At 49.7% G+C, this 22,906-nt stretch overlaps 2 protein-coding genes across 3 annotated transcripts in view; one reads left to right on the forward strand and one right to left on the reverse strand.

Moving 5' to 3' along the window:
• The window catches only part of CSMD2 (CUB and Sushi multiple domains 2), a 677,707-nt gene that overhangs the window by 316,937 nt on the left and 337,864 nt on the right, over positions 1-22,906 (forward strand). The gene's annotated exons all lie outside the window — the stretch shown is intronic.
• Positions 4,523-5,107, reverse strand: HMGB4 (high mobility group box 4). The gene has a single exon (XM_040231768.1). It carries the CDS (start codon positions 5,105-5,107, stop codon positions 4,523-4,525), a length of 585 nt encoding a protein of 194 aa, XP_040087702.1.

Here is a 22,906-nt window from a genome sequence, read left to right on the forward strand (position 1 = left end):
CTGTGTCTGAATGAGGTCTGGGGTGATTCTGATGAAGCCTCAAAGCTGGGAACCACTGGTCTAGTAGGAGCTGCACCACCTGAACATCTGAGCCCTAGGAAGCAGTGTTCCCCTAGAATGTTTTGCCATCCTCGTCTGCCTTTCCTCCCATCTCTGAGAAAATGAGTCATAGGCGAGAAGTTTCATAGCTTCCACATTTGGTTTTTAGCTGAGAACTCTCCCAGGAGGAGCAGGTGGAGGCTCCTGAAGGGAATGGCTACCCACTCCAGTTTCTGGCCTGGAGAATTCCACGGCCTGTATAGTCCATGGGGTTGCAAAGAGCTGGACACGACTGAGTGACTTTCACTTCATGAAAGGGAGGGGTGCCATGCACTTGGCATGTGCTGGCCTTGCTTCCTTCTCTTGCAGACCTTGGAGGGACCAGCATCCCCTTAGTGGGACTTGGTAAACTCCAGAATGACTTAGCCAGAAGTGGAATGGAAGCAGGAAAGCCTCTTTGACTCCTCTCTGCACTGAGGTTTCACCATAGACTCCTTGCCAAGGCCTGTCCCTCTCCAACCGCATCTGCCCACTCACTCACCCCTCTAGTCATTCTAGCCCCCTTCTGTCCAATATGTCAAGCCCATTCCTGCCTCAGGATCTTTGCACTTGCTGTCCTTCTACTTGAATAGCTCTTCTCTAAGACCCTGGCAAGCCTGGCTCCTTCTTGTCCTTTATTTTTTTAAATTTTAATTAGAAGATAATTGCTTTGCATTGTTTTATTGGTTTCTGCTGGGCAGCAACATGAATCGGCCATAAGTGTGTGTGTGTGTGTGTGTGTGTGTGTAAATATATATATATCTCCTCTCTCAAACACAGATGTCATCTTCTCTGAATACCCATTTAAAGTGGCCGCAACCCCACTTGTCATGATTTATCTCATTACCCTGGGTTATTTTCTTCAGAGCATTTGACACTCTCAAAAAAAAATGACCTGGTGTGTTTATTTGTTGACTTGTTTACATATTTATGAGAGATCAGGGATGCTGCTGCCTCCCTGGCACTAGAATAGCTCCTGGTATGTCGCTGGCATAAGATGTATGTGAATATTTGCTGAATAAATGGACAAAAATGCTCTGGGAGAGAAGGTTCAGAGTGGAGTGATTCAGGCATCCAGACAGCCAAGGGCCCAAAGATTTGGTCTCCTTCTTCCTGAGGGCAGAGGGCAGGGGCACAGGAGTCCAGCCTTGAGGGTCTGAGGGGAATGCGAGCACCACACCAGGCTTTCCGCCTGCTTTTCCTCTCCCCCATAATCTTAGACCCAGGCTCTCCCTCTTCTCCCCCTCCACCCTCCTTCCCTACACTTTCATTCCACTCCAGTCATCAGAAGCCAGCAGATTCACACCCTCCTGCCAGCTTTTTCAGAAAGGAATGTTAATAGAGTTAGTTTTCAGCAGGAGTACTGCAAGCAGTTGTCAAAACTCTGACTTGGCCACCCTCATTCACATAATTAATCACACAGGAAAGCAGAACAGGGTGGCATGAGGGCTGGGGCCCAGCTCTGCGGGGGCCTTCTTCCCAGAGAAGACCGTGGTGGACCGCACAGCCACTGCCCACCAAGAGTCCACAAACCAGGCTGGAAACGAGACAGCCTAACTGGAACCACGGCAGAGTGGTACAGGTCAGGATCTAATTAGCCCTGGGGGGCCCTCCTCCACGTTCAAGAGTTTGGGAACAAAGGAAAAGAAATTAAACAAGTAGGGTGGGGGCTGGAAGGAGAAAGAAGGTTGAAGATGGCTCCTTTTAGAGTGCAAGGAGGCTGTCATTTAATGAGTACTGTGTTAGTTATCTACTGCTGTATAGCCAATTACCGCAAACTTGTTGCCTTAAAACATTCCACACCACATTATGCCATCATTTCTGTGGGCCAGAATCTCCTAATAGCTTTGCTGGGTCCACTGCTTGACATCTCACAAGGCCGAGCAAGTTCTCGAGGTGTCAGCCAGGGCTGAGTTCTCCTCTGGAGGCTCACCTGGGGAAGGATACACTTCCTCTGTTCATGAGGTTGCTGCAGTAGTTTCTTGAATCTTGATTTTTTTGCTGGTTGCTGGTCTGTGGCACCTTTGGTTCCTAGAGACTCCCCACAGCCTGCTGCCACATGGGCTTTCCCAGCTTGGCCACTTACTTCATCAAGCCAGCAAGGAGGATCTTTAGAGCAAATCAACCCGCAGGATAGAATTTTACATACCATGGCATAATCTCAGAAGTCACATCCCATGTCCTCTGCCCTGGTTCTGTTGGTTAAAGGCAAGTTGCAGGTTCTGCCCACATTTAATGGGAAGGGGTCACACCAGGGTATGAACCCCAGGAGAGGGGAATCATGGAGTAGCCGCCACTCTTGAGGATCCGTCACAGAACCTATTGTGTGCTCATGACCATGCCAAATGCGTTTGCATGCATTATATCATTTAATCAGTAAAACCACCTGCAAGGCAGGCATCATCCCCTTTGCACAGATGAGAAATCTGAGACAGAAGGGGGAGAACTCACTAGCCCAAGGTCTTGCCAGTGATCGAAACCACTTGTGTCAGGACACTAAAGCTAGAGGCTACAGAGTCAGCATCTTTACAATGAGGAGTAAGGGCCCGAGGGAGGGAGGGGAAGAGGCGAGCAAGAAGGTTCTTGCTATGAGGCTTAAGACCAGGAGAAACAATGGCTGTGGCTTTCAAGTTGAGAAAGAAGAAAACTGACAGTCTCAACTTTGCCAGTGAAGCAGAAAATGAGGGGGTGTCTCCTGAGAGACTGGAGGTTGGGCTGGAGGGGGAGCAGAGCCAAGTTGGAACAGCAGCTTAGGGAATGGGAAGGGGGGATGGGAAAATTTGCCAGCCTGAGTACAAGTTTGCTGAGGAGGAGAAAGCTGCTTCCTCTGGGCAGACTTCAGCACTTGCCTTGGTAGTGGTCCTCAGTCCCGCCGCCCTCAGCTCTTTGTGCAGTCTCTTGCAGGCCTGGGGTTTATGCCTATGTCCAGCCCTCCCGTGAAGGCAGGAACTCAACAGTAGACTGTATTGGGCCACCTGGTCCCCAGCACAGGGTCTGGCCCAGGGGAGCCCTTCATAAATAATTCTGCCTGATTCCAGACCCCGAATTCCTAAGTCACTCCACCATGTTAATTTTTACCCTCTAAAGGGTGAGAAATGACCCAGTTTGAAAAGACTATTCCAAAATATGTATTTTTACTTTTGTTCCGTGAGTAAAAGTTTAAACAACAGTAGGTTACAAAGATACAAATCCCTCATGGAATAGGGGTTAGAGGTGGAATTAGGGAAGTCTGTTGCATGCAGAAGCTGGCAACAAAAGCAGTTTTGCATTTTTTCCTCGTTGCTTTGCTATCAGAAGTCAAGGACCATTTCAAAACAACCCATATCAACTTAGATTGGTAGAAAACGTTGCCCACAGTGTATTGCCACCTGGAAAATACAGTTAGACACAGTGCAATCCCATTTGTATCAAAGGACCGGTCTTGACTCATTTTAAGTGGCAGAAAACCTAACTCATACCATCTTAGATAAAAATTAAAACATGTGGGCTTATCTTCACTCAAAGAGAAGCCAAAGAGACTAACATTTTGGCCTGAGAATGAGGCAAATGACTGCCTACAGCCCCCAGGACAGCATCCTCCCCTAGGACTCCTTATACAAGTCCTGAGATCCACTCTGATTGGACCAACTTGGATCACATGCCCACAAGTGAGCCAATCACTGTGTCCAGTCTTGATCAGGATGGAGGTGGTGTGCTGTGAGCAGGAGGAAAAGAAATGGGTTCTGAGTGATCATAAAGACAACAAGTGTCCACCCTGTGGGTTATGCTTGCATCCACAGAAGATTCACCAGGTAGATGCCCACGAAAATGTCGAGAAAAGGGTTTTCTTCAGCTTATAGTACACAGGCAGAGTCAGATAAGCTATTTTTGTAAAATCAACCTCAAGCTTCACCCTAGTGAATAGAACGGGGACCACCCCTGAGGTCTCATCCTGGCCCACAAATAGTATCTAAGACTTGCTGGAGGACCAGTTCTGGAATCCCTGCAGGCACTGACTCCCCTAAGGCCCACCTAAACTCCAGTTTCCCACCCTCTGCTGGGGACTGAATTGGAAACCTGGCCTGGACACCAGGCCCTTTGCCCTCCTGGTGAGGAGGGTGGCTGGTCTGGAGACTGAGCACTGCACTCTGTGAGCAGGGTCCTCCACCCCGGAGAACCGCTTGGGACCCGGATGCTCCCACCCCTAGGACTCCTAGCTTCTGTACACCTGGAGACCCCCACACCCCACCCCACCTGCACAAGCCAAGCGCAGCAAACACTGGCCACACACCTCTTCAGACACTGTAGCTCCTTCTCCCAAAGTCAGCCCCTCCCAGGGTCAGTTCCCAAACCCTGATCTCGACTCCACCTTGCCACTCACTCGTTTCCCAAAGTGGCAGCCGTGGCCACTCTAACACCGTACACAAGACCAGAGACAGGAATACCACGGAATGGCCCTTTATTTCTAGTTGGATCCATCGGTTGTGTCTGACTCAGCTTGCTCGAGCTCTCTGCACTGGTTCGTAGCTGACTCTTGCAAGCGCGTCTTCTGGGGGTTGAATTGATTACGGTAGACACTGAGTTCCTCTCGGTACTTAGCTCTCAGGAGAGCTGCCCTTTGTTCGTAGGGCTGCTTGTCTACATCTGTCTTTGCAGACCACATCTTCCCCGAGGCCTTGGCCACCTGCACCACTGACCAGCTTGGATTCTCACTCTTGAGCTGGGAGTAATGGTCTTGGCAGAAGAGTAGGAAGGATGATGGAGGCCGTCTGGGTGCGTGGGGGTCCCGCTTTCTCCTTTTCTTCCTCCTGCCGAAGTAATTCATCATCTCTTCTTGGTATCGGGCTTTGTCGAGCTTGGCCAGGGCTTCATATTTGGCCTTTTCATGCTTTGAGATGGATCTCCATTTTTCCGAACACTTTCTAGAAAACTCTTTAAAGCCAAGGTAGGTATTGGGCTGCTGCTCCTTGAACTTGTTTCTGTAATTCAGCAAAAAGTGGATGTAAGAAGAGACATTTGCCTTAGGCTTTAGCTGATCTCTTTTTCCCATGTTCATAAATTCATTTTCTTTTCTGGACCCAGTAATTTGAACAGCAGAGACCTTTGTCCCCCACACTCCAGAAGTACTTAGTAGCTGCTCTGCTGGCGGTGAAATTTTCTGTCTGTCTGAGCTGTGGGCAGGGGTCAGCCTTTTCAGTGGTGGTGGCATTGTTGGGTCAGAGGGGACTGTGACGTCACTCACAGGCCAGCCACTCCAGGCCAGTGCTGGTGGCATTTGCATACAGGTGCTCTTATTGGTTGGCTACTTGGAGGTCACATTTGCTTTCCATGGAAGATGATGGGTTATCCAGGGAAGGCTCTAGAGCAGCCGTGCCCCCTGCAGTCTTTCTCTCTGGCTTCCTGGGGGCAGTGTGCTGGGCTCAGGTGGGGAGCTCTCCATCCTTTGGATGCAGTAACGAACCACAGGGTCTGCCTTCCTCGCTGTACAGTTGTCAAGATGCCTCCTCAACCTTTCCAAAGACAGCCTGGAAATAATGAACATGAGGAGGTGGATGGCTCCAGAGCTGTCATGATAAAATGTGAAGTTTTTCCGTTTGCCTTGAACAGGGGCAGCTCCTACCATACAAAGAGTTTAGTAGTAACTCTGAAAATAATCAGGTATGACAGCTGTGACTCGGTTCCTGTCAGGACAAAGTTACCTAAAATAAAACCCAAGCACTTGGCCTCTAAGTCTGAACTCTCCCTTTCTCTGAAATGAATTGGGTGGGGATGGGGTTGGGGATTGGGGAAGAAGGGAGGAGAGCCTTAAGGTTTTACTAATATTACACCAGAGCCCATGAAAATGAGATAGAAAATCCTTGGCCTATCAGGAGGCTCCCTATTCTCATCCCAGGGGTCCCCGTTTCTTGGGGTTAGAGCGCAAAGCTCTAGCAGCTACACTCAAACTAGTCGGCTTCTGGCATTTTAGAAAAAAAGCTGCAAATATTCCGGTAGTCTTCCAACTGGAGGGAAAAGAAAAGAAGAGTGCCGTTTCTTGACCTTTGGATACTGCGGGGTACTTCCTTGAATGGTCATGGAGTTGCTATGATTCAGGGGTTGTTGATAGAACCAAGTTTACAGGGCTAGAACACTGAGCCTCATTAACATAAACATTAACATATTTAAGGTGGAACAGCCACTAACAGGCTGGAGTCTGGATTTGAACCGATTAGCCCGGCTCAAGCCTGTTCTGCATCTGGCCTCTGCAGATACTGCAGCCTTGGTGGCCGGGGGTCTGGGTGCCTGGCCTCAGCAGCTGAGCCTGACAAACTTGCCTCAGACTAGACCATCACATTTTATAAAATTACTTTTATTTATTTATTTGACTGTGTCGGGTCTTAGTTGCAGCACGTGGGCTCTCTCTGGTTGTGGTGAGTGAGCTCAGTTGCCCCACAACATGTGGGATCTTAGTGCCCCGGCCAGGGATTGAACCTGAGTCCCCTGCCTTAGAAGGCAGATTCCTAACCACTGGACCATTAGGGAGGTCCCTAGAGCACATTTTGGATTTTTGCCAAGACTTTTCCCAGGACTCCATGACTGATTGCAAGTTCCATCTTATGTAAGATGGACTAGAGTCTTCAAGCCTAATTCCTAGCCCCAAATTGCAACACGGTATAGTTGGGCTACTTCAGCCAGTCCCTTCCCAAGCCTGTGATGTCTCATCTGTGGGATCAGTGATGTGGAGTCAATGTTCTACTGGCCAGGCAGCACCCTCCCAGTGACTTGCTGTAATATTGTGGCTGGAGGGCTGTAGGATGCCAGATGCCAGCCCCGGCAATCCAGGCCAGCGGTGGGGGCAGAGAGGTCTGGCCTGTGGGAACAGGTTACTCTGGGGACACTTCTTAGCCTAGGGAGCTTTTTTTCCACTCTGGTTCTTTCTCCCAAGGCTAGAGGTTGGCTCATCTGTTTGCCGGACGTGAGTGGATGGGTTGTGAGAAAGAACTTGTCTAATGTACATACATGTTCATCAGGTTCAGCTCAGATGCACCAGAGACCCCAGCAGCTTATCTGTGTCTCTTCACAACCTTCCACCCCCCACCATCAGGATAAGATCTAGAAACGTCAGCCCCATGATAACCATCTGCCAGAGCCTAGCAGATCTAGGACGAGAAGAGAGTGTGGCCTTTGGTGGTGGGGCCACACTCCCGACTTGGCTGGGTGAAGCGGGGGACTTCTTTGTCTGGTGGAGCCGCAGAAAGAATAAATGCACCTGTCTTTCTCAACTGATGCCGTGTGCACGGGTATCTGAGGTTTGTTCCTTTCCATCTTTCCTGCCTGCTGCTTGTCCTGGGAAGCTGACCCATATGGACGATATCAGTGGCTCCTGTGCCCTCCGGCTTCCATTTCAGTTTGGCCAATGGGACCCCGACAGGAGATCACGGAGGGAAGGATCTGGCTCCCTCCCTGCAAGGTTGCCTGGAGCTGGCACCTCATCCCTGGACTGCAAGTCCTGACTCCTCTTAAGCATCCTCTCTAAATGACTCTCTCCTTCCAGCTTCTCTGTCCTGCCCCCTCCAGCTGAGGGGGTAAGAGCTCCACCTTTACTAGGCTCTGAGGCCACTGCTCTCCCCTGTGGCTTTCCAACACCTTGCCCTTCCCTTGGTAAATAGCCGCTTTGTTAAACACTCCTCAAATTATCCTAATTTGAGTGGCCATCTGTTGCCTGCTGGGACCCTGACCTGTATGCCATGTTTCTAACCTTCCACATGGACAGCAAACAGCCATGGAGGTGGAGAAATAAAGCAAGTGTGGGCATCCCTCCAAAAGCAGAAGGGTGTCAAGCTTCTGGAGGCCTGTGTGCTGGGCGGTACCACAGTGGAGAAGGGCCTGCAGGGGCTGCTGTGCCAGCCAGGAGCAGGCAGGACAAGGCCATATGGCTTAGGAAGAAGTGTCTAATGTCCTTTGTATTATGAGATGACCTCCAGACAGGGGCGCTGCTCTGGAGGCCACGTAGTAAATACTGCAGGCTTTATGGACCACACATTTTCTGTTATAAGTTAGTTTTCAACTCTGCCATCATAGCTCAAAAGGAGCCAGAGACCACACCCAAACGAACGAGTGGCTGTGCCCAGATAAAACATCACAAACACAGGCGGTGTGGGCTGAAGGTCATAAGCCTGACCACTCCAGTCTAGAGACGTGAGTTCAGTATTTGCTAACTTTGGATTGCAGTCTACAATAGGAAATGTATTCTATAAGTAAGTAAGCATTAATCGCTCAGTCGTACGTGACTCTTTGCGACCCCCTGGACTGCAGCACACCAGGCTCCTCTGTCCATGAGATTTTCCAGGCATGGATACTGGAGTGGGTTGCCATTTCCTTCTCCAGGGGATCTTCCCAACCCAGGGATTGAACCCGGGCCTCCTGCACTACAGGCAGATTCTTTACCGACTGAGCTACAAGGGAAGCCCATTGTATTCTATACCATGACCCATTCATGCGCACACATACAGTGCCGCTAGTGGGTGCTTCTGTTCTAAGCACATCACCTGCGTCGTCTCATTTCATCCTTGTGACCACCCTGTGTGGGGGGTGGGGGTAGGGGTGCTATTTTTGCCCCCATTATAAAGTCTCTGAGCACATAAAGTTTTCAGGGAAAAAAAAAAGTTTTATGAAAATAAACTTGTTATGTGTGTGATGTACTCTTTTTTTTTTTTTCCATTCTATACTCTTATAATCTCCTGTACTTTATTTTATTTTTTAAAATGTACCCCTGGGACTTCCCTGACCGTCAGGTGGCTAAGACATTATGTCTTCCGAGGCAGGGCACACAGGTTTGAGCCCTGGTCAGGAAATTAAGATCCTGCATGCTATGTGGCCTGGCCAAAAATAAATAAATAAAAATAAAATGCACCCCACAGTCTGATCTTGGGAATGGGTCACAATCCAGGGACAGATTTGAAAAACACTTGTGTAGGCAGCCTGGGATGGAGCCCCCACCTCAGAGGCTGTGAGAGCCTCTTCACTCAGCAGTGATAACATGAAGTGGAAAGAGCATGGCCTCCGGAGCCAGACAGACACCGAGCTCCAACGCGAGCTTTGCCACGTAGCAGCTGGGGGACTTTTGGCAAGTCTGGCTTGTTACAGTCTTGGCTGGATGTGGAGTGAAATGATCAAGGTGAGGATTAACTGAAAGGATGGGAGTAACGTGTCTGACACGGCCCCTCCCCTGCAGTGTGGGCAGGACTTGGGACTCACTTCTAACGAGTAGAGTGTGGACAGGGACAGGTGACATCTTTATAGTGTAGGAAGGGGGCAGATGCTACAGTAACCAAGGAATCCACCTGAAGGCTATGGGTAATAGACCAACTGATTATTACACCCGCTTTCTACAATGTGATCATAAAAGCATCTCACCCAGTGGTATTCTTCCCCCAAATCCATAATCCTGGTGTAATCAGGAGGAAAATATCAAAACCCAAATTAAAGGTCAGTCTGCAAAATACTTGATCAGTACAAAAGTGTCAAAGTCTTGAGAAAACAAGGAAAGCTTGAGAAACTGACAGACTAGAGGAGATTCTGTTAGACATGATGACTCCGTGCCCAAGAGATACTGGACTGGATCCTGGAGCAAAAGGAGGCCTTAGTGAGAAACCTGGGGGAGATGAGAATGAAGTCTTCCACTGAACCAATAGCACTGCACCAGTGTGGTTTTGCTACGTGGCCCATGGTTTCATGTAAGATGCTAGTTTTGGGAGAAGCTGGGGGAGTGGTACACAGGACATTTCTATACCATCTTTGCTGTTCGGTTTCATCTCCCCAGCTGATAGGAATGTGTGCCCAGGGTTGAGGCACCCTGTTCTTAATCCTTCTCCGGGAATCCTAGGAGCACCTTTTACCCTCACTTGCAGCAGTTGTATGCTCCTGGCAGATCTTCTCGTCACAGCGTTTCTCAAATGTGGGGGCAAGCATCAGCTTTGGGGAACTTTAAAAAGTCCCAGGTCACAACAACAGCAACCCGAAAAAGTAGTTGGCAGAGGCACGTGGTAACTGCCGTGATGAGCTCTCCTGCCTCCCCTGCTGCAGTTCCTCCTGGGGGGTGAGGATCCATGCTGCTCTTGCCCTCTGAGCAAGGCACCTGTGGCACGTGGAAAACTGGCTCCACAAAGAGGCCCACGTCCTAAGTCCCAAAGCCTGTGAATACATTACCTTACACGGCAAAGGGAACTTCGCAGATAGGATTATGTTAAGGGTTTGGGGATGGGAAGATTATCCTGGATTATCCGTGTGGGCCCGATGTAATCACATGGGTCCTTGTAAGAGGAAAGCAGGAGCTTCAGAGTTAGAGACCAAGATGCGATGACAGACATAGAGGGTCAGAGAGACTTGAAGAGGCGACACCGGTGGCTTTGAAGGTACGGAAAGAGACTGCAGGAGAAACTAAAGGTGATTTACTAGAAGCTGGCAAAGGCAAGCCAACAGATTTCACCTCTAAAGCCTCCGGAGAGAGTGCAGCCCCACAGACACCTTGACCTTGGCACAGTGATGCCCACTTTGACTTCCAGAATCGTCAGAAAATAAATCTGTGTTGCTTCAAGCCACTGAATCTGCAGTGATCTGTGAAAGCTGCACTAGAAAATGAACACAGCTATCTTTCGCATCCAGCTAGTGGTCTGTAACTATCCCAGTGCTATTCTAACCCCCGCTTGTGTTAATAAAGATGAGAAATTTATGCCACTGCTGATTGGATTAGTTGAGGGAGCAGGGAGCGTGATCTACTCAATTTTACACACTTCTTCACTCACTGGCTGACTCATTAAGTCACTAATTCACTCATTGGCTTACCAGTTAATTCATGCTTACAGTATTTCAGTTCATTCACTCACCACTCATGTGCACACACGTGCACGCATACACACAAAACACACGCGCACACACACACCCTCAGTCAGTAGCTGTGAGTTGCTGGAGCAGTGGGACTGCTGCTTTCATGGCCATTCATGAGCAATGTTTGAGGGATGGATATGTTTCAGGAAGGAAGGTGGTGGTAGAGAGAAGCATCTGCCACTTCCTGGAAGCCAGATGGGCGAAGGGGGCTGGGTCATAGGTAGATCTAGGCCCTTTGGTGCCAAGCGGTGTTACTCAATCAGAGGTGACTATGATAGTTCAATAAAAATGATGATAAGGCTTTAGGGAGATCACCTCCAAAAGCCCAGAGAGAAAATTATGCCCATGCATACTTCATAATGTTGGTTTCTTAGGTTGATACGTGGATCATAGTTATGTAAGATGCTAATATTAGGGGGAGCTGGGGGAGGGGTGTCCAGGAAATTTCTCTACTGTCTTTGCAACTATTCATATTTCACAGCAGTGAGTGGAAGAGTCAGTTCTCACACTCAGGTTTGTTTGAAGTCTGTGTGTTTAGCTTCTGTTGGTGGTCTAGGAACTTCCTTGAGGCCAGGGAGAAGGCGGAGCTGGGAAGGAATAAGGCCAAGTATTACAGGAGGAGAGCAGGTAGAAAGAGAAGGTGTCTACATCTCAGCACTTACGGAGCTCAGGGAGACTTTTCCCTTCAGGTGGATCCTTATTGCAGACACATCTGGTGAGGTTATCTCCAGGTCATAGAATGCCCTGAGTCCAGCAGGTGGACTGACCTAGATGGCTGAACCCTACCAGCATCTGCAGGTACACACAGAACCTGGGTCCATTTCCCTGGGCCAAGGCTAGCCAAAGCCAAGTACAGGGTCAGCATCCAGCCCAGTGGACTATGTGGACAGGAAATGGGACAGATGATCAGGTGTAAGAATAGGGTCAGCATGGTGGGGGCAGGCATACCTGTTTACCTTTGGCAGGATACAGCAAAGGGGGAGACGATGAGATCTAGAACAAGACCAACTTTGGGGAGTTAATCCCCAAGCCAGCTGTGGGTACCTCTTGCTGGCCTTGATAGAAGCCCTTCCTGACACCCGGAGTAAGAAGCCTGGCCCCTGTTTCCATCCAAGCCCCTGCCTCTTCCAGCCACAGTGCCTAGCTCCCTTCTTGCAAGCACACCCCTTCTTTGGGAGAGTGGTCCCCAAAATCAGTCCTGGGGGTTCCAGCAGGAGCCCATGCCCCAGACCCCAGGAGTGGGCACATCCCCAGCTAGACTACTCAGAGGCTCCCAGTGAGCTTGTTCTAACTGGACCCAATGGAAGAGATCATCTCTCTGGAGGTGAAGTCAGGAGGGTAAATCAGGGAGCTGGTAATTGTGGCTGTAGTGCCAGCCTCCAGTCTGCTGTCTGCAAGAGTGGAAGAAGCCGGCAGACAGAGTACAGCAGAGGTGGATCCAGAAAGAGGGGCCCATGGCATCTGAGTCATTGGATCTGCCATCCCTGGAGCCAGCTACGGTGTGACGACAGCCCCCCGATAATTTCTTCTCTGCCCACTCTGATTTGGTCTGGACTTCTGCCACTTGAAACCATGAATATAAGGCATCAGCTTAGGTGTGATGAGGGTGAGTGATATAACCCAGGAACCCTTCCCTCCCCCATTTCCAAGGCTTCCTTCCTGTCTCCTTCCTCTCCCCTCTGCTTGTGTCTGCTCTACATCGTGGCCGGGTCTCTGGTTTGCTGTTCAGAGAGTATATGGACAGCATTGGCACATCTTGGCCCGTCCATCAGAGTGAATTTGAGTTTCTTGAGCACTTAGTATGTGCCGCATCCTGTACTGAGAGCTTGTAAGCCCATTATCTCACGTAGACCACCTAGAGTTCTATGAGCAGGGTGCTCATCCATATTAAATACATGGGGAGACTGAGACGCAAAGCAGGTCAGTTACTAGCCCAGAGTTAGACAGCTGGGAAGTGTAGAGCTGAGACTTGAACCCAGGTAAGTGCCTTCCAGGGCCCACATGCTTAACTCTGCCCCAAACTGCGCTGGATTCAGTAAATGTTAGTTCCCTTGCTGCATGGAGCTATGACCTGGCCACGAATGATGGTTGCCATGTCTTGGAGGCTCAGCAGGAGTTTATAAGCGTCACCTTGAATTGCCACAGTCGCATTGTAAGATGCACCCTGGGGAAAGAGAGGCTCAGAGAGGGAAAGCAACCTCCTCTAGATCACAGAGCCCATGCATGTGGTGGCAGAATCAGAATCCAGCTCATCTGACTCTAGGATAGCTTCCTTGCTGACCTTAGCATCGCAATCCCCAGGACAGTTTAGCCCACCCATTCTCCAGCCACCTGGGATACTCACTCCCTCAGCCATGGCTTCAGAGCTGCTGAACCATCAGGCAGGGCTGACTAGCTGCCGTTGGAAGAGGAGAAGTAACGTTGAGGATGCTCAGACTCAGAATGGCAGTCGAGTGGCAGGCAAAGGCTGGTGTGGGAGTCTCCTCGATCAGCCATCTGCAAACATTGCCTCTGGATGAGAAGTATTATCCAAATGTAATCCCCAGAGGCCTCTAGAAGGCAGGCATTGCCTCCCTCCCTGGAGTGAGGGCAGGTGCCTTCTCCGAGTCCTGTTTGCAGTGACAGGCAAAAGCTGGGCAAGGCTGAGGAGGCAGAGCTGATGGAGGCCAGGCTGGGGCTGCCAGAGGTGGTTGGGGGGAGGTGACTGCCAAGTGTCCTGGTGACACTGGGGGCCACAGAGTGGCCCTGCACCGTGCTGTCACCAGAGTAGATGCAGGCATCCTTATTCCCCAGGGAGATGAGGCCAGTCTGTGCTGGGATCTGCTTAATCCCTGCATTCTCTGGAGTGTCGTGTTCAAGGGACTGACCCCATCTTCTCTCTTCTCAAATCTAAGCAAGGGAGTAAAATAGTTCCCATTTGCAAGACACCTACTGTGTGTCAGTAGTCCTGGACACATTATATGCAAGAGCATAGGTATCCCATTGCACAGATGGAGAAACTGAGGCTCAGAGGACTGCCAGCACATGCCTACATTTCACAGCTACTTAACCGTTGAGCCCAGATTCAAATACAGGGAGAGATGGAGACCGGAACCAGGAAGGAGAGAGGGTCTAGGTAGCATGTGAGCATGCCTCGGTCACCAGGCTCCTGAAGCCGGTGCCCTGTATCCTGGGCCAAGCCTGGTGGGAGCTGACTTTAGCATCTTCGGGTTTGGGAGCCATCAGGTCTCCAGGCTGGATCTCAGGTCTATCTGCAGCAACAGAGACTTGAGCTGGGGTCAGGGAGTGGTCACCTGGGGGCTGGGCAGCTGACCAGGCCCAGACTTCTCTTAGATTGTGTCCCAGTCAGACCAGAGCACATGCGGACAGAGGCGTGCAGACGTACGAGGCTTAGGACATCTTATAAGAGTGATGCAATGAAGTGGGAGAGGCAGCAACAGAGGTGGGAGAGATGATGCTGGAACACCCTTTTCCCCGGTCTCTACCAGGAGAGCCAAGCCTGTGGGGCCTTCTGTAACCAACATGCATGTAGAGTCCCATCAGCTGATCGGTCCAGTGTGGGTCACATGGCCACCCCCAATCCAGCCAGCTATGGCCCAGGGCCACGAGGCTGCCCCTTCCAGGAGCTGTGGGTCGAGGGAGGGAGACTGATCGTCAAAGCTTCTACTCAGAAAAGAGTACAGCTGCCCGATTTAGAGCTGGAGACAGAAAAAGAGAGAGTTGAGCATCCCCTGAGAAGCTGTGGAGAATCCACCACGAGCCCTCATGCCCACATCTCAGTCCCCAGCACAAGTTCCCATCTCCAGATCCAACCCCATTCTGTTCACGTTAACCTCAAGGGCACAGCCTCTCCCCAGAGGCAGGAGAACCCTCACCAGGAAGCCATGCCCAGTGGGCAGCTGAGCTAAGGGTAGAAGGAACTGACACCCCAAGCCAGTCCCCAGACCTTCTCAGTGTGCTCCTCGCTCATCTCACAGCCCATCGTGATGACACTCTCATCCCAGCAGCAAACGCAGCCAAGGGTCCTGTCCCCCAGCCCTCGGTGGCTCAGCCACATGCCCTCCAGGGAGCGGTGCGACTGGAGGAAGTGCGTTTCCCTGCTGTAGTTTGTGTGGGTCCCTGGAGCTCACAGTCAGCTGAGCAGGGAAGAACCCTGGTAATTTGTTGAGTTTATTGAGTTGCTTCTGGGGAAGAGAGCACATTTGCCCACGTCGATTACCAAACTCCACTGTTGCTGCACTGGTTCCATGTCACCATGAGAAAAGCTTCCCCAAAAGGTACCAGCAGCTGCCAGGAGCCTGGGGAGCACAGCGAGGTCTCAGGGACTGAACAGGGAGCAGCATATCTCCCTGGGAGACCAAGATGAAACCTGCATGCCCCCGAGCCGCTCCTCAATGTCCCCAGGCTTCCCAGCTCATCTGCCTTTTCCTCTGCTTTCCCCACCTGTGCCCGCTGCTTCCTCCAGCAGAACCTCATTCATTCTTTCAGTCATTGAGTCAAGCGTTCATTTTTCCTGTGAGCAGCATTTCCTGAGCCCTTCCCGTGTTTCAGGCACTCACGAAGTACTGAGAGAAAAACTAAGTGAGAAGGAAATAGCTCCTGTCTTCAGGGAGTTCGCAGCTTTGTGGGGAAGCAGATTCTTGTGTGATGTGTGATGAGACAAGCTCTCTGATGGAGAAAGTGCAAGGATTCTTTGCAAGAGAAAATGAGATACCCAGGAGAAGCCCCCCAGGCTTCCTAGAGCCAGTGGCTATAAGATGGCCCTGGGTTCGTCGAAAGGAAGTAGCTAGAAAAACGGTGGGGGTGCGTCAAAGTAGACAGGGAGAGTTTGGCCAGGAAGTGAGTTCTTGATCTTTAGAAACATTAAGAACAGACCTTGACTGCCCCTGTGTCCAGAATGCTGGAGATGGTATTTGTGCCTTGCCAGGCAGCAGGCCGGGGAGGCCTCTGAAGTTCTCCGAGTTCTGAGGCTAGCTGTTTCCGGGGAATTCCCTGGCTGTCCAGTGGTTAGGGCGCCAGGCTTCCACTTCAGGAGGCCCAGGATCCATCCCTGGTCAGGGAAGATCCCATCTGCCTCTCCATGTGGCCCAAAACACAAAAGACTAGCTGACCCCATTCTCTTGATCACAAAGGGGACAGCATGGAAAAAGATGCCCCAGGACTTCCCTAGTGGTCCAGTGGCTAAGATTCCACACCCCCAATGCAGGGGGCCTGGTCAGGGAACTAGAGCATCTAAGAGTCTGCATGCCACAGCTAAGACCTGATGCAGCCAAGTACATAAATAAAACAAACAAATATTTTTGAAAAAAAGAAAAGATACCGCACTGTGGAAAGCAAGAGATTGCCATCTGCATGATCTCTCATTCATTCAAGCATTCACAAAACTTGTGCCATAATTGCTTGTACCCTCTCCCCTCAAGCAGCTCCTGGAGTTGCTGGCCCTCTCAGGCTTGACAGACCTTCCTCCTCAAGCGAGGCCCCACGGCACTCCCAGCACCCGCTGCCTGAGGGCCGACTCCCACCCCCACCTCCAACGCCTGCGCACCCGGCGCTCCCACCAGCTGAGCCTGGGATTTTCTGAGAATCGGATAGGTTCGTTGCCAGCTCTCTTGGTGCCAGTCATACTTGTTATTGTAATTATGTGACTTAAATTAAACATCACATAAACTGATGAAATATGAGTGTGAAAGGAAGTAGAGTTGCGCCTCTAGAAACTAAATTGAATGCTTTGGCATAGTTCCATGAAGGAGACACTCTGAAACGAACTGCTTCCTAAATATTAGGTGTGAATGAGAGAGAGAACAGCATGCCGCTGAACTGATTCCACCAGGGTGGGGACCAGGCCTGTCTTGCCCTCTGCTGCATTCTCAGGGCTTAGCACAATGCCTGGCACATTGCAGGTGCTCCATAAATATTTGTAGACTGGATGAAAGGTGGCAAAATTGAAACCGGTGAGCGATGTCTTGTGGGTGGGGTTTATATAAGATAGAGGAGAAACCTATGGTCAAACGAAAGACCTTGCTCTGGCATTACATGGACTGGCTGGAAAAAAAAAAAATGTACCTTCAAGTATCTTTATACTGTAATGAAAGGTTTAAGCTATGAAAGTATTATCCCCCACTTCCCGGTGGCACTAATGGTAAAGAACCCAGCTGCCAAGCGGGAGACGTGGGTTTGATCCCTGGGTCTGGAAGATCCCCTGGAGGAGGGCATGGCAACCCACTCCAGTATTCTTGCCTGGAGAATCCCATGGACAGAGGAACCTGATGGGCTACAGTCCACGGGGTCGCAAAGAACTGGACATGACTGAAGCGACTTGGTATGCACTTAGAAATGATTTCTTATAAACCAAATGCATCGTTTGCAAGGCTTCTACAGTCAATGTCCATAAACTCTGTAAAGGGCAAGATAAATATTTTGGGCATTGCGGGTTCTAGTTGCTGTCACAACAACTCAGCACTACCTTTGTAACATGAAGGCAGATGATATGTAAATGAACGAGCAAGCTTGTGACCCAGTGAAACTTTACTGACAAAAGAGACAGCTCAGTGTAGCTTATCAACCCGGTTCTCGGGGACTGATTCGCTCTGTGTGCTAGGCACCCTGCTGCGCTGCTAAACACATAGAGCAGAAAGTTCTGCTCTGGTGCTTGTGGAGCTCGCCTTTGAGTGAGCGAGGTGGTCATCGAGTCAGAAGATGATTACTATTTGCTGTGCTCAGAACAACGGCGGGCATGTCCCAGGCGCAGAGGGAAACGCGCAGGGCACTGCTGCTCCCGTGGGGCAGGGAGAGGGGGAGGAGAGCACAGGAGGCATTTGCTTAGGTTTATGAGATCAGTGATATTTTCCCAGGTAGTCAGATGGGGCGGCAGGGAACAGCATTCTAGGCAGAGGGAACAGCAAATGCGAAGACATAGAGACTGGAAAGTGTCTGGAGCTCAAAGTAGGTGTCACAAAAGGAAGAAGGAAGACATAAAAAAGGTTAGGCTTTATCCTGGAGCCAGACAGTAAAGAATCTGCCCACAGTGCAGAGGACCCGGGTTTGACCCCTAGGTTGGGGAGACTCCCTGGAGGAGGGCATGGCAACCCACTCCAGTATTCTTGCCTGGAGAATTCTATGGACAGAGGGAGCCTGGCAGGTCCACGGGACTGCAAAGAGGCGGACATGACCGAGCGACTGACCCTTGTCCTGGAGCCGGTGGGCCTTGGGTTTCCCGTGAGGCAGTGATTTGAGCAGGTGCCGTCACAGAGTGTGGAAGATGGATGGAGACAGAGGACCCAACGGAAGGCTGTCTCTGTAGCGAGGGTGAGGAATGATACGGTCACAAGGGGGAAAAGACGTGGCCACAGTTGGCCACGGGAGCAAAGGAGTGGAAGGAGTTGGGATGGTGCCAGGGTGTGGTGGCTGGGAGTGCGGTGCGGACCACCGGGGGAGGAAACCCTGAGGAGCAGGAGTGATGGGGAGGGGAAGCTTTGGTTTGTTCAGAGCACAGTAAACAACCCCCAAACATATAGTTAGGGAGCCAGGAGTTGAGTCTTCATAGGGTAGCTCAGGCGTCTCAGAACTGCCTGGGCACCCACGGTGGAACAGGCACTGCTGGGATCCAGAGCCTGGGGAAGCCAAGAGGCCTCTGTCCAAAGATAAGTCTAGAGGCTGGGGGACTCCAGCAGCCGAAGGGACTTTTACTCACCCCAGGCATTCACCCAGTTCCTGGAAAATAAGTAACATCGTGGATTTGTCTTGGGAAAAGGTTTTTTTCTCAATACAACAAGAGTCCTAGGCTTTTGGCTAAAGAAAAACCGATATGGAAATCATTTGTGATGAGACTGGATGTCAGGGCTGAGTCAGTAAAGGCTTGCTTCAAGGGTGAGAGGGAGCTAGGGCGGGGGAGTGGGAAGCAGCCTCCAAGAAGGGCCTTGGTGCCCTTTGCCGCCGCCAGGATGTTCCCACAAGAGTTTCCCTGGTTGCATCATGGTGTTCTCACCATCCCCCAGGGAGGGGAGCAGACAGCGGGTGGGAAGGGTAGAGGGCTTGGGAGTGCGGTGGGAAGCACATCCCGTAAGTCACATTCTCCCCGCTCAGCCTGAGCAGTAGAAGGGTGGTTTATGCGTGGCCTGGAAAGATTCTTCAAGCCTGAATGAGATCCAGGCTGTGCAGGTAGCTTGGGTAAGAGATACAGCCCACAGAAGGTGCGCTGGGAGCACAGAAGCCAGACTATTGACCGAGGAAGAGAGGCTGCACAGAGAAGGAGATGGTGAAGCCAAACCTTATAGATAGCCGGTTTTGCAGGAACTTCTGTATCTAGGGAACCGTGGTGCAAGTGGTACCTCCGGCAAGCACGGTGCCTTGGACTCAGTATGTGCTTGGTGAGTAAATGAATGAATGGATGTTCCCCTGAAGCTGTCCGTGTTCAGGGATGCTGAGATTTAAACCAAGACCTCCTAATCTTCCTCCCTCTCAGTTTAAAATTAGGCACCAATTCCTTGCAGATTACTGTTGTCATCTCGTGGGGCGTGTCTCTCAGCACCCCACATGCGGACTATATGAGAAGCTTCTTAAGAAGAAATGCTTTCCACGCAGTTTGCTCTGAGCTCTATTACCAGAAGCACAACTTAGAGCTTTTTGCTGAGGAACTCAAAGCCCCTTTTTCCATAATCAACTACATGCATTAGAGGGAGTGATTTTTTTTTTATTCTCTCCAAGCCAGATTCCATTAATGAAGCACCATTTAACGGAAGTCAATTTACCAAAAAGAAAAAAAAATTGAGCATAATTGCTTAAATACATTTTATGTTGTACTATGGTAGCAATTTACTGGGTGAACTTGGAATTCCCCAAGCCCCCCATGGTGAAGTTAATGTGGACAGAAAGATTTGAAGGGGGGAATCTCTCTTTGTATGTTCTCTCCTTTAATTATGATTCTAACAGGGAGCAAAATTAAAGAGGATCCTGGGGGGAGGAGGGAGGGAAAGTAAAGGAACAGAATGGAATTCAGCTTCAATGGTTCCACTGCCTTCCCTGAGTACAGAGGCTCTATCTGAGATGACTTTGAATCCCACTTCTGCTACTTACTAGCTGTGTGAACTTGTGCCAGTTTCTTAACGGCTCTGTGCAGCCAGGCGGTGCAGCGGGAAAGGGCACAGACAGCAGCAAGTACAAAGGCTTGCGTACACGCATGCATACTCAGTCGTGTCCAACTGTTTGCAAGCCCATGGACTATAGCCCATCAGGCTCCTCTGTCCTGAATTTTCCAGGCAAGAATACTGGAGTGGGTTACCGTTTCCTTCTCCAGAGGATCTTCCTGACCCAGGGATCAAGCCCACATCGCCTGCATTGGCAGGTGGATTCTCTACCTTCTGTACAAAGGCAGAGAGGTACAAAAAAAGCAGTGCACATAAGGTCTTCTGTTTGAGTGCACAGTGATGTGTGTGTGTGTCTATGTGTGTGTGTGTGTCTATGTGTGTGTGTGTGTCTACATCTGTCTGTGTGATGTACTCAGAGAAGGAAGGCAGGCCAAGAAGACTTCACTGGGAAGGTGACATTTGATACAAGACTTTGAGGAAGTGAGAGGGTGAGCCAGATAGCAGTCTGGGAGAAGAGCCAGTCAGCAGGCAGAGAAACGGTCACATGCAAAGGCCCTGAGGCAGGAGTGAGTGTGGCCAGTTTTGAGCAGCCTAGAGACCCTTGTGGCTAGAGCATAAACAATAAGGAAAAGAGGAAACACACTGGCTTTTATGAGGAATAAGGAACAAGGAAAGGAGAGGCGAAGACACGCTGGCTTTTTTAAGACTTGGAGACTCTGGTGAAGCCTTTGGCTGTAAGAATTAGAGCCGTTGAAGATTTGATTTTAATTAACTCTGAAAGTGAAAGTGTGAGTTGCTCAGTCATGTACAACTCTTTGTGACCCCATGGACTGTAGCCCACAAGGATCCTCTGTCCATGGAATTCTCCAGGCAAGAGTACTGGAGTGAGTAGCCATTTCTTTCTCCAGGGGATCTTCCTGGCCCAGGGAAAGAACCCACGTCTTTTTCTTTACCATCTGAGCTACCAGGGAAGCCCTAATTAACTCTATTAGTGCATAATTTAATACATGCATAGGGAAGCCTGGCGTGCTGCAATCCATGGGGTTGCAACGGGTTGGACACAAGTTGGCTATCGAAGAACAACAAAAAATGTATAATTTTTATTAAAAATTGTTGTCCAGTCACTCAGTTATGTCTGACTCTTTACAACCCCATGGACTGCAGCACACCAAGCTACCCCATCCAGCACCATCTCCTGGAGCTTGCTCAGACTCATGCCCATTGAGTCAATGATGTCATCCAACCATCTCATCCTCTGTCGTTCCCTTCCCTTCCTGCCTTCAATCTTTCCCAGCATCAGGGTCTTTTCTAATGAGTCAGTTCTTCACACCAGGTGGTCAGATACTGGAGTTTCAGCTTCAGCATCAGTCCTTCCAATGAACACCTAGGACTGATCTCCTTTAGGATTGATTGGTTTGATCTTCTTGCAGTCCAAGGGACTCTCAAGAGTCTTCTCCAACACCACAGTTCAAAAACATCAATTCTTTGATGTGCAGCCTTCTTTATGGTCCAACTCTCACATCCATACATGACTACTGGAAAAACCATAGCTTTGACTCTATGAACCTTTCTTGGCATGGTAACATCTCTATTTTTCAATATACTGTCTAGGTTAGTCATAACTTTTCTTCCAAGGAGCAAGCGTCTTTTAATTTCATGGCTGTAGTCACCATCTGTAGTAATTTTGGAGCCCAAGAAAATAAAGTCTGACACTGTTTCCATTGTTTCCCCATGTGTTTGCCATGAAGTGATGGGACGGATGCAAAGATCTTCATTTTCTGAATGTTGAGTTTTAAGTTAGCTTTTTCACTCTCCACTTTCACCTTCTTCAAGAGGCTCTTTAGCTCCTCTTCGCTTTCTGCCGTGAGGATGGTGTCATCTGCATATCTAAAGTTATTGATATTTCTCCCAGCAATCTTGATTCCAGCTTGTGCTTCATCCTCCAGCCTGGCATTTCTCGTGATGTACTCTGCATAGAAGTTAAATGAACAGAGTGACAATATACAGCCTTGACGTACTCCTTTCCCAATTTGGAACCAATCCATTGTTCCAAGTCCGGTTCTAACTTCTACTTCTTGACCTGCAGACAGGTTTTGCAGGAAGCAATTTAAAAATGACCCATCTTAAATGTACTGTTCTGGGGGCTTTGACAAATGTGTGCATGCCGTATATCCACCATCTTATAAGGTAAGACCATGTCTTATTATACAAGATAGAACCATATCTTATTATATAAGACAAGGCCATCTTATATATAAGACCATTTCCAGCACCCTAGAATGTTCCCTGTATTCCTTCCCAGGCAATCCTCCCTGTACCTCTCCCCCACAACTCGGGCACCCACTGATGTGCTTTCTCTCCGTTGATTCATCTTTTCCAGAGTTTCATATAAAGAGAATCATACCGTATATACTCTTGTATCATTCAGCATAATGCTTTTGATCATCTTTCATGTTGTAGGTGTTAGTAGTTCTTTTTTATTAGAGTTTTGAGTAAGGCATGACACCATCGCAATGGCAAAGTTTCATGTGATAATTCCAACATTTATGTCCCTGATTCTCTGATAGATGCCAAGAAAACTCTCAAATAAGCATATATGTCCCAGGAGGCAGGAGCAGAACAGAGTGAAGATGCACAGGGCCCCGAGTTGAAGCCTTGAGAATGAACAGCTATAAGATTCCTGGGAGCAGGTGAAGGTGTGGGAGAAATGGGAGGGAGTGAGGTCCCTTCAGGCTCCTCCCGTCTGTACAGTTGGGGGTTAAAGCTGATCCCAGGGCTGGAGAAGAGTCGCTGACTTCCTGTATTCCAGTTACAACCCAGATCATTACTCTCATCCTGCTCTTGGAACCCGGGCACTCTCCCCTCATTTCCATTTTGCAATAAACAGCCTTTGGTTCTGA

Source organism: Oryx dammah, unplaced genomic scaffold, assembly GCF_014754425.2.
Source record: "Oryx dammah isolate SB20612 unplaced genomic scaffold, SCBI_Odam_1.1 HiC_scaffold_28, whole genome shotgun sequence".
NCBI lineage: Eukaryota > Metazoa > Chordata > Mammalia > Artiodactyla > Bovidae > Oryx > Oryx dammah.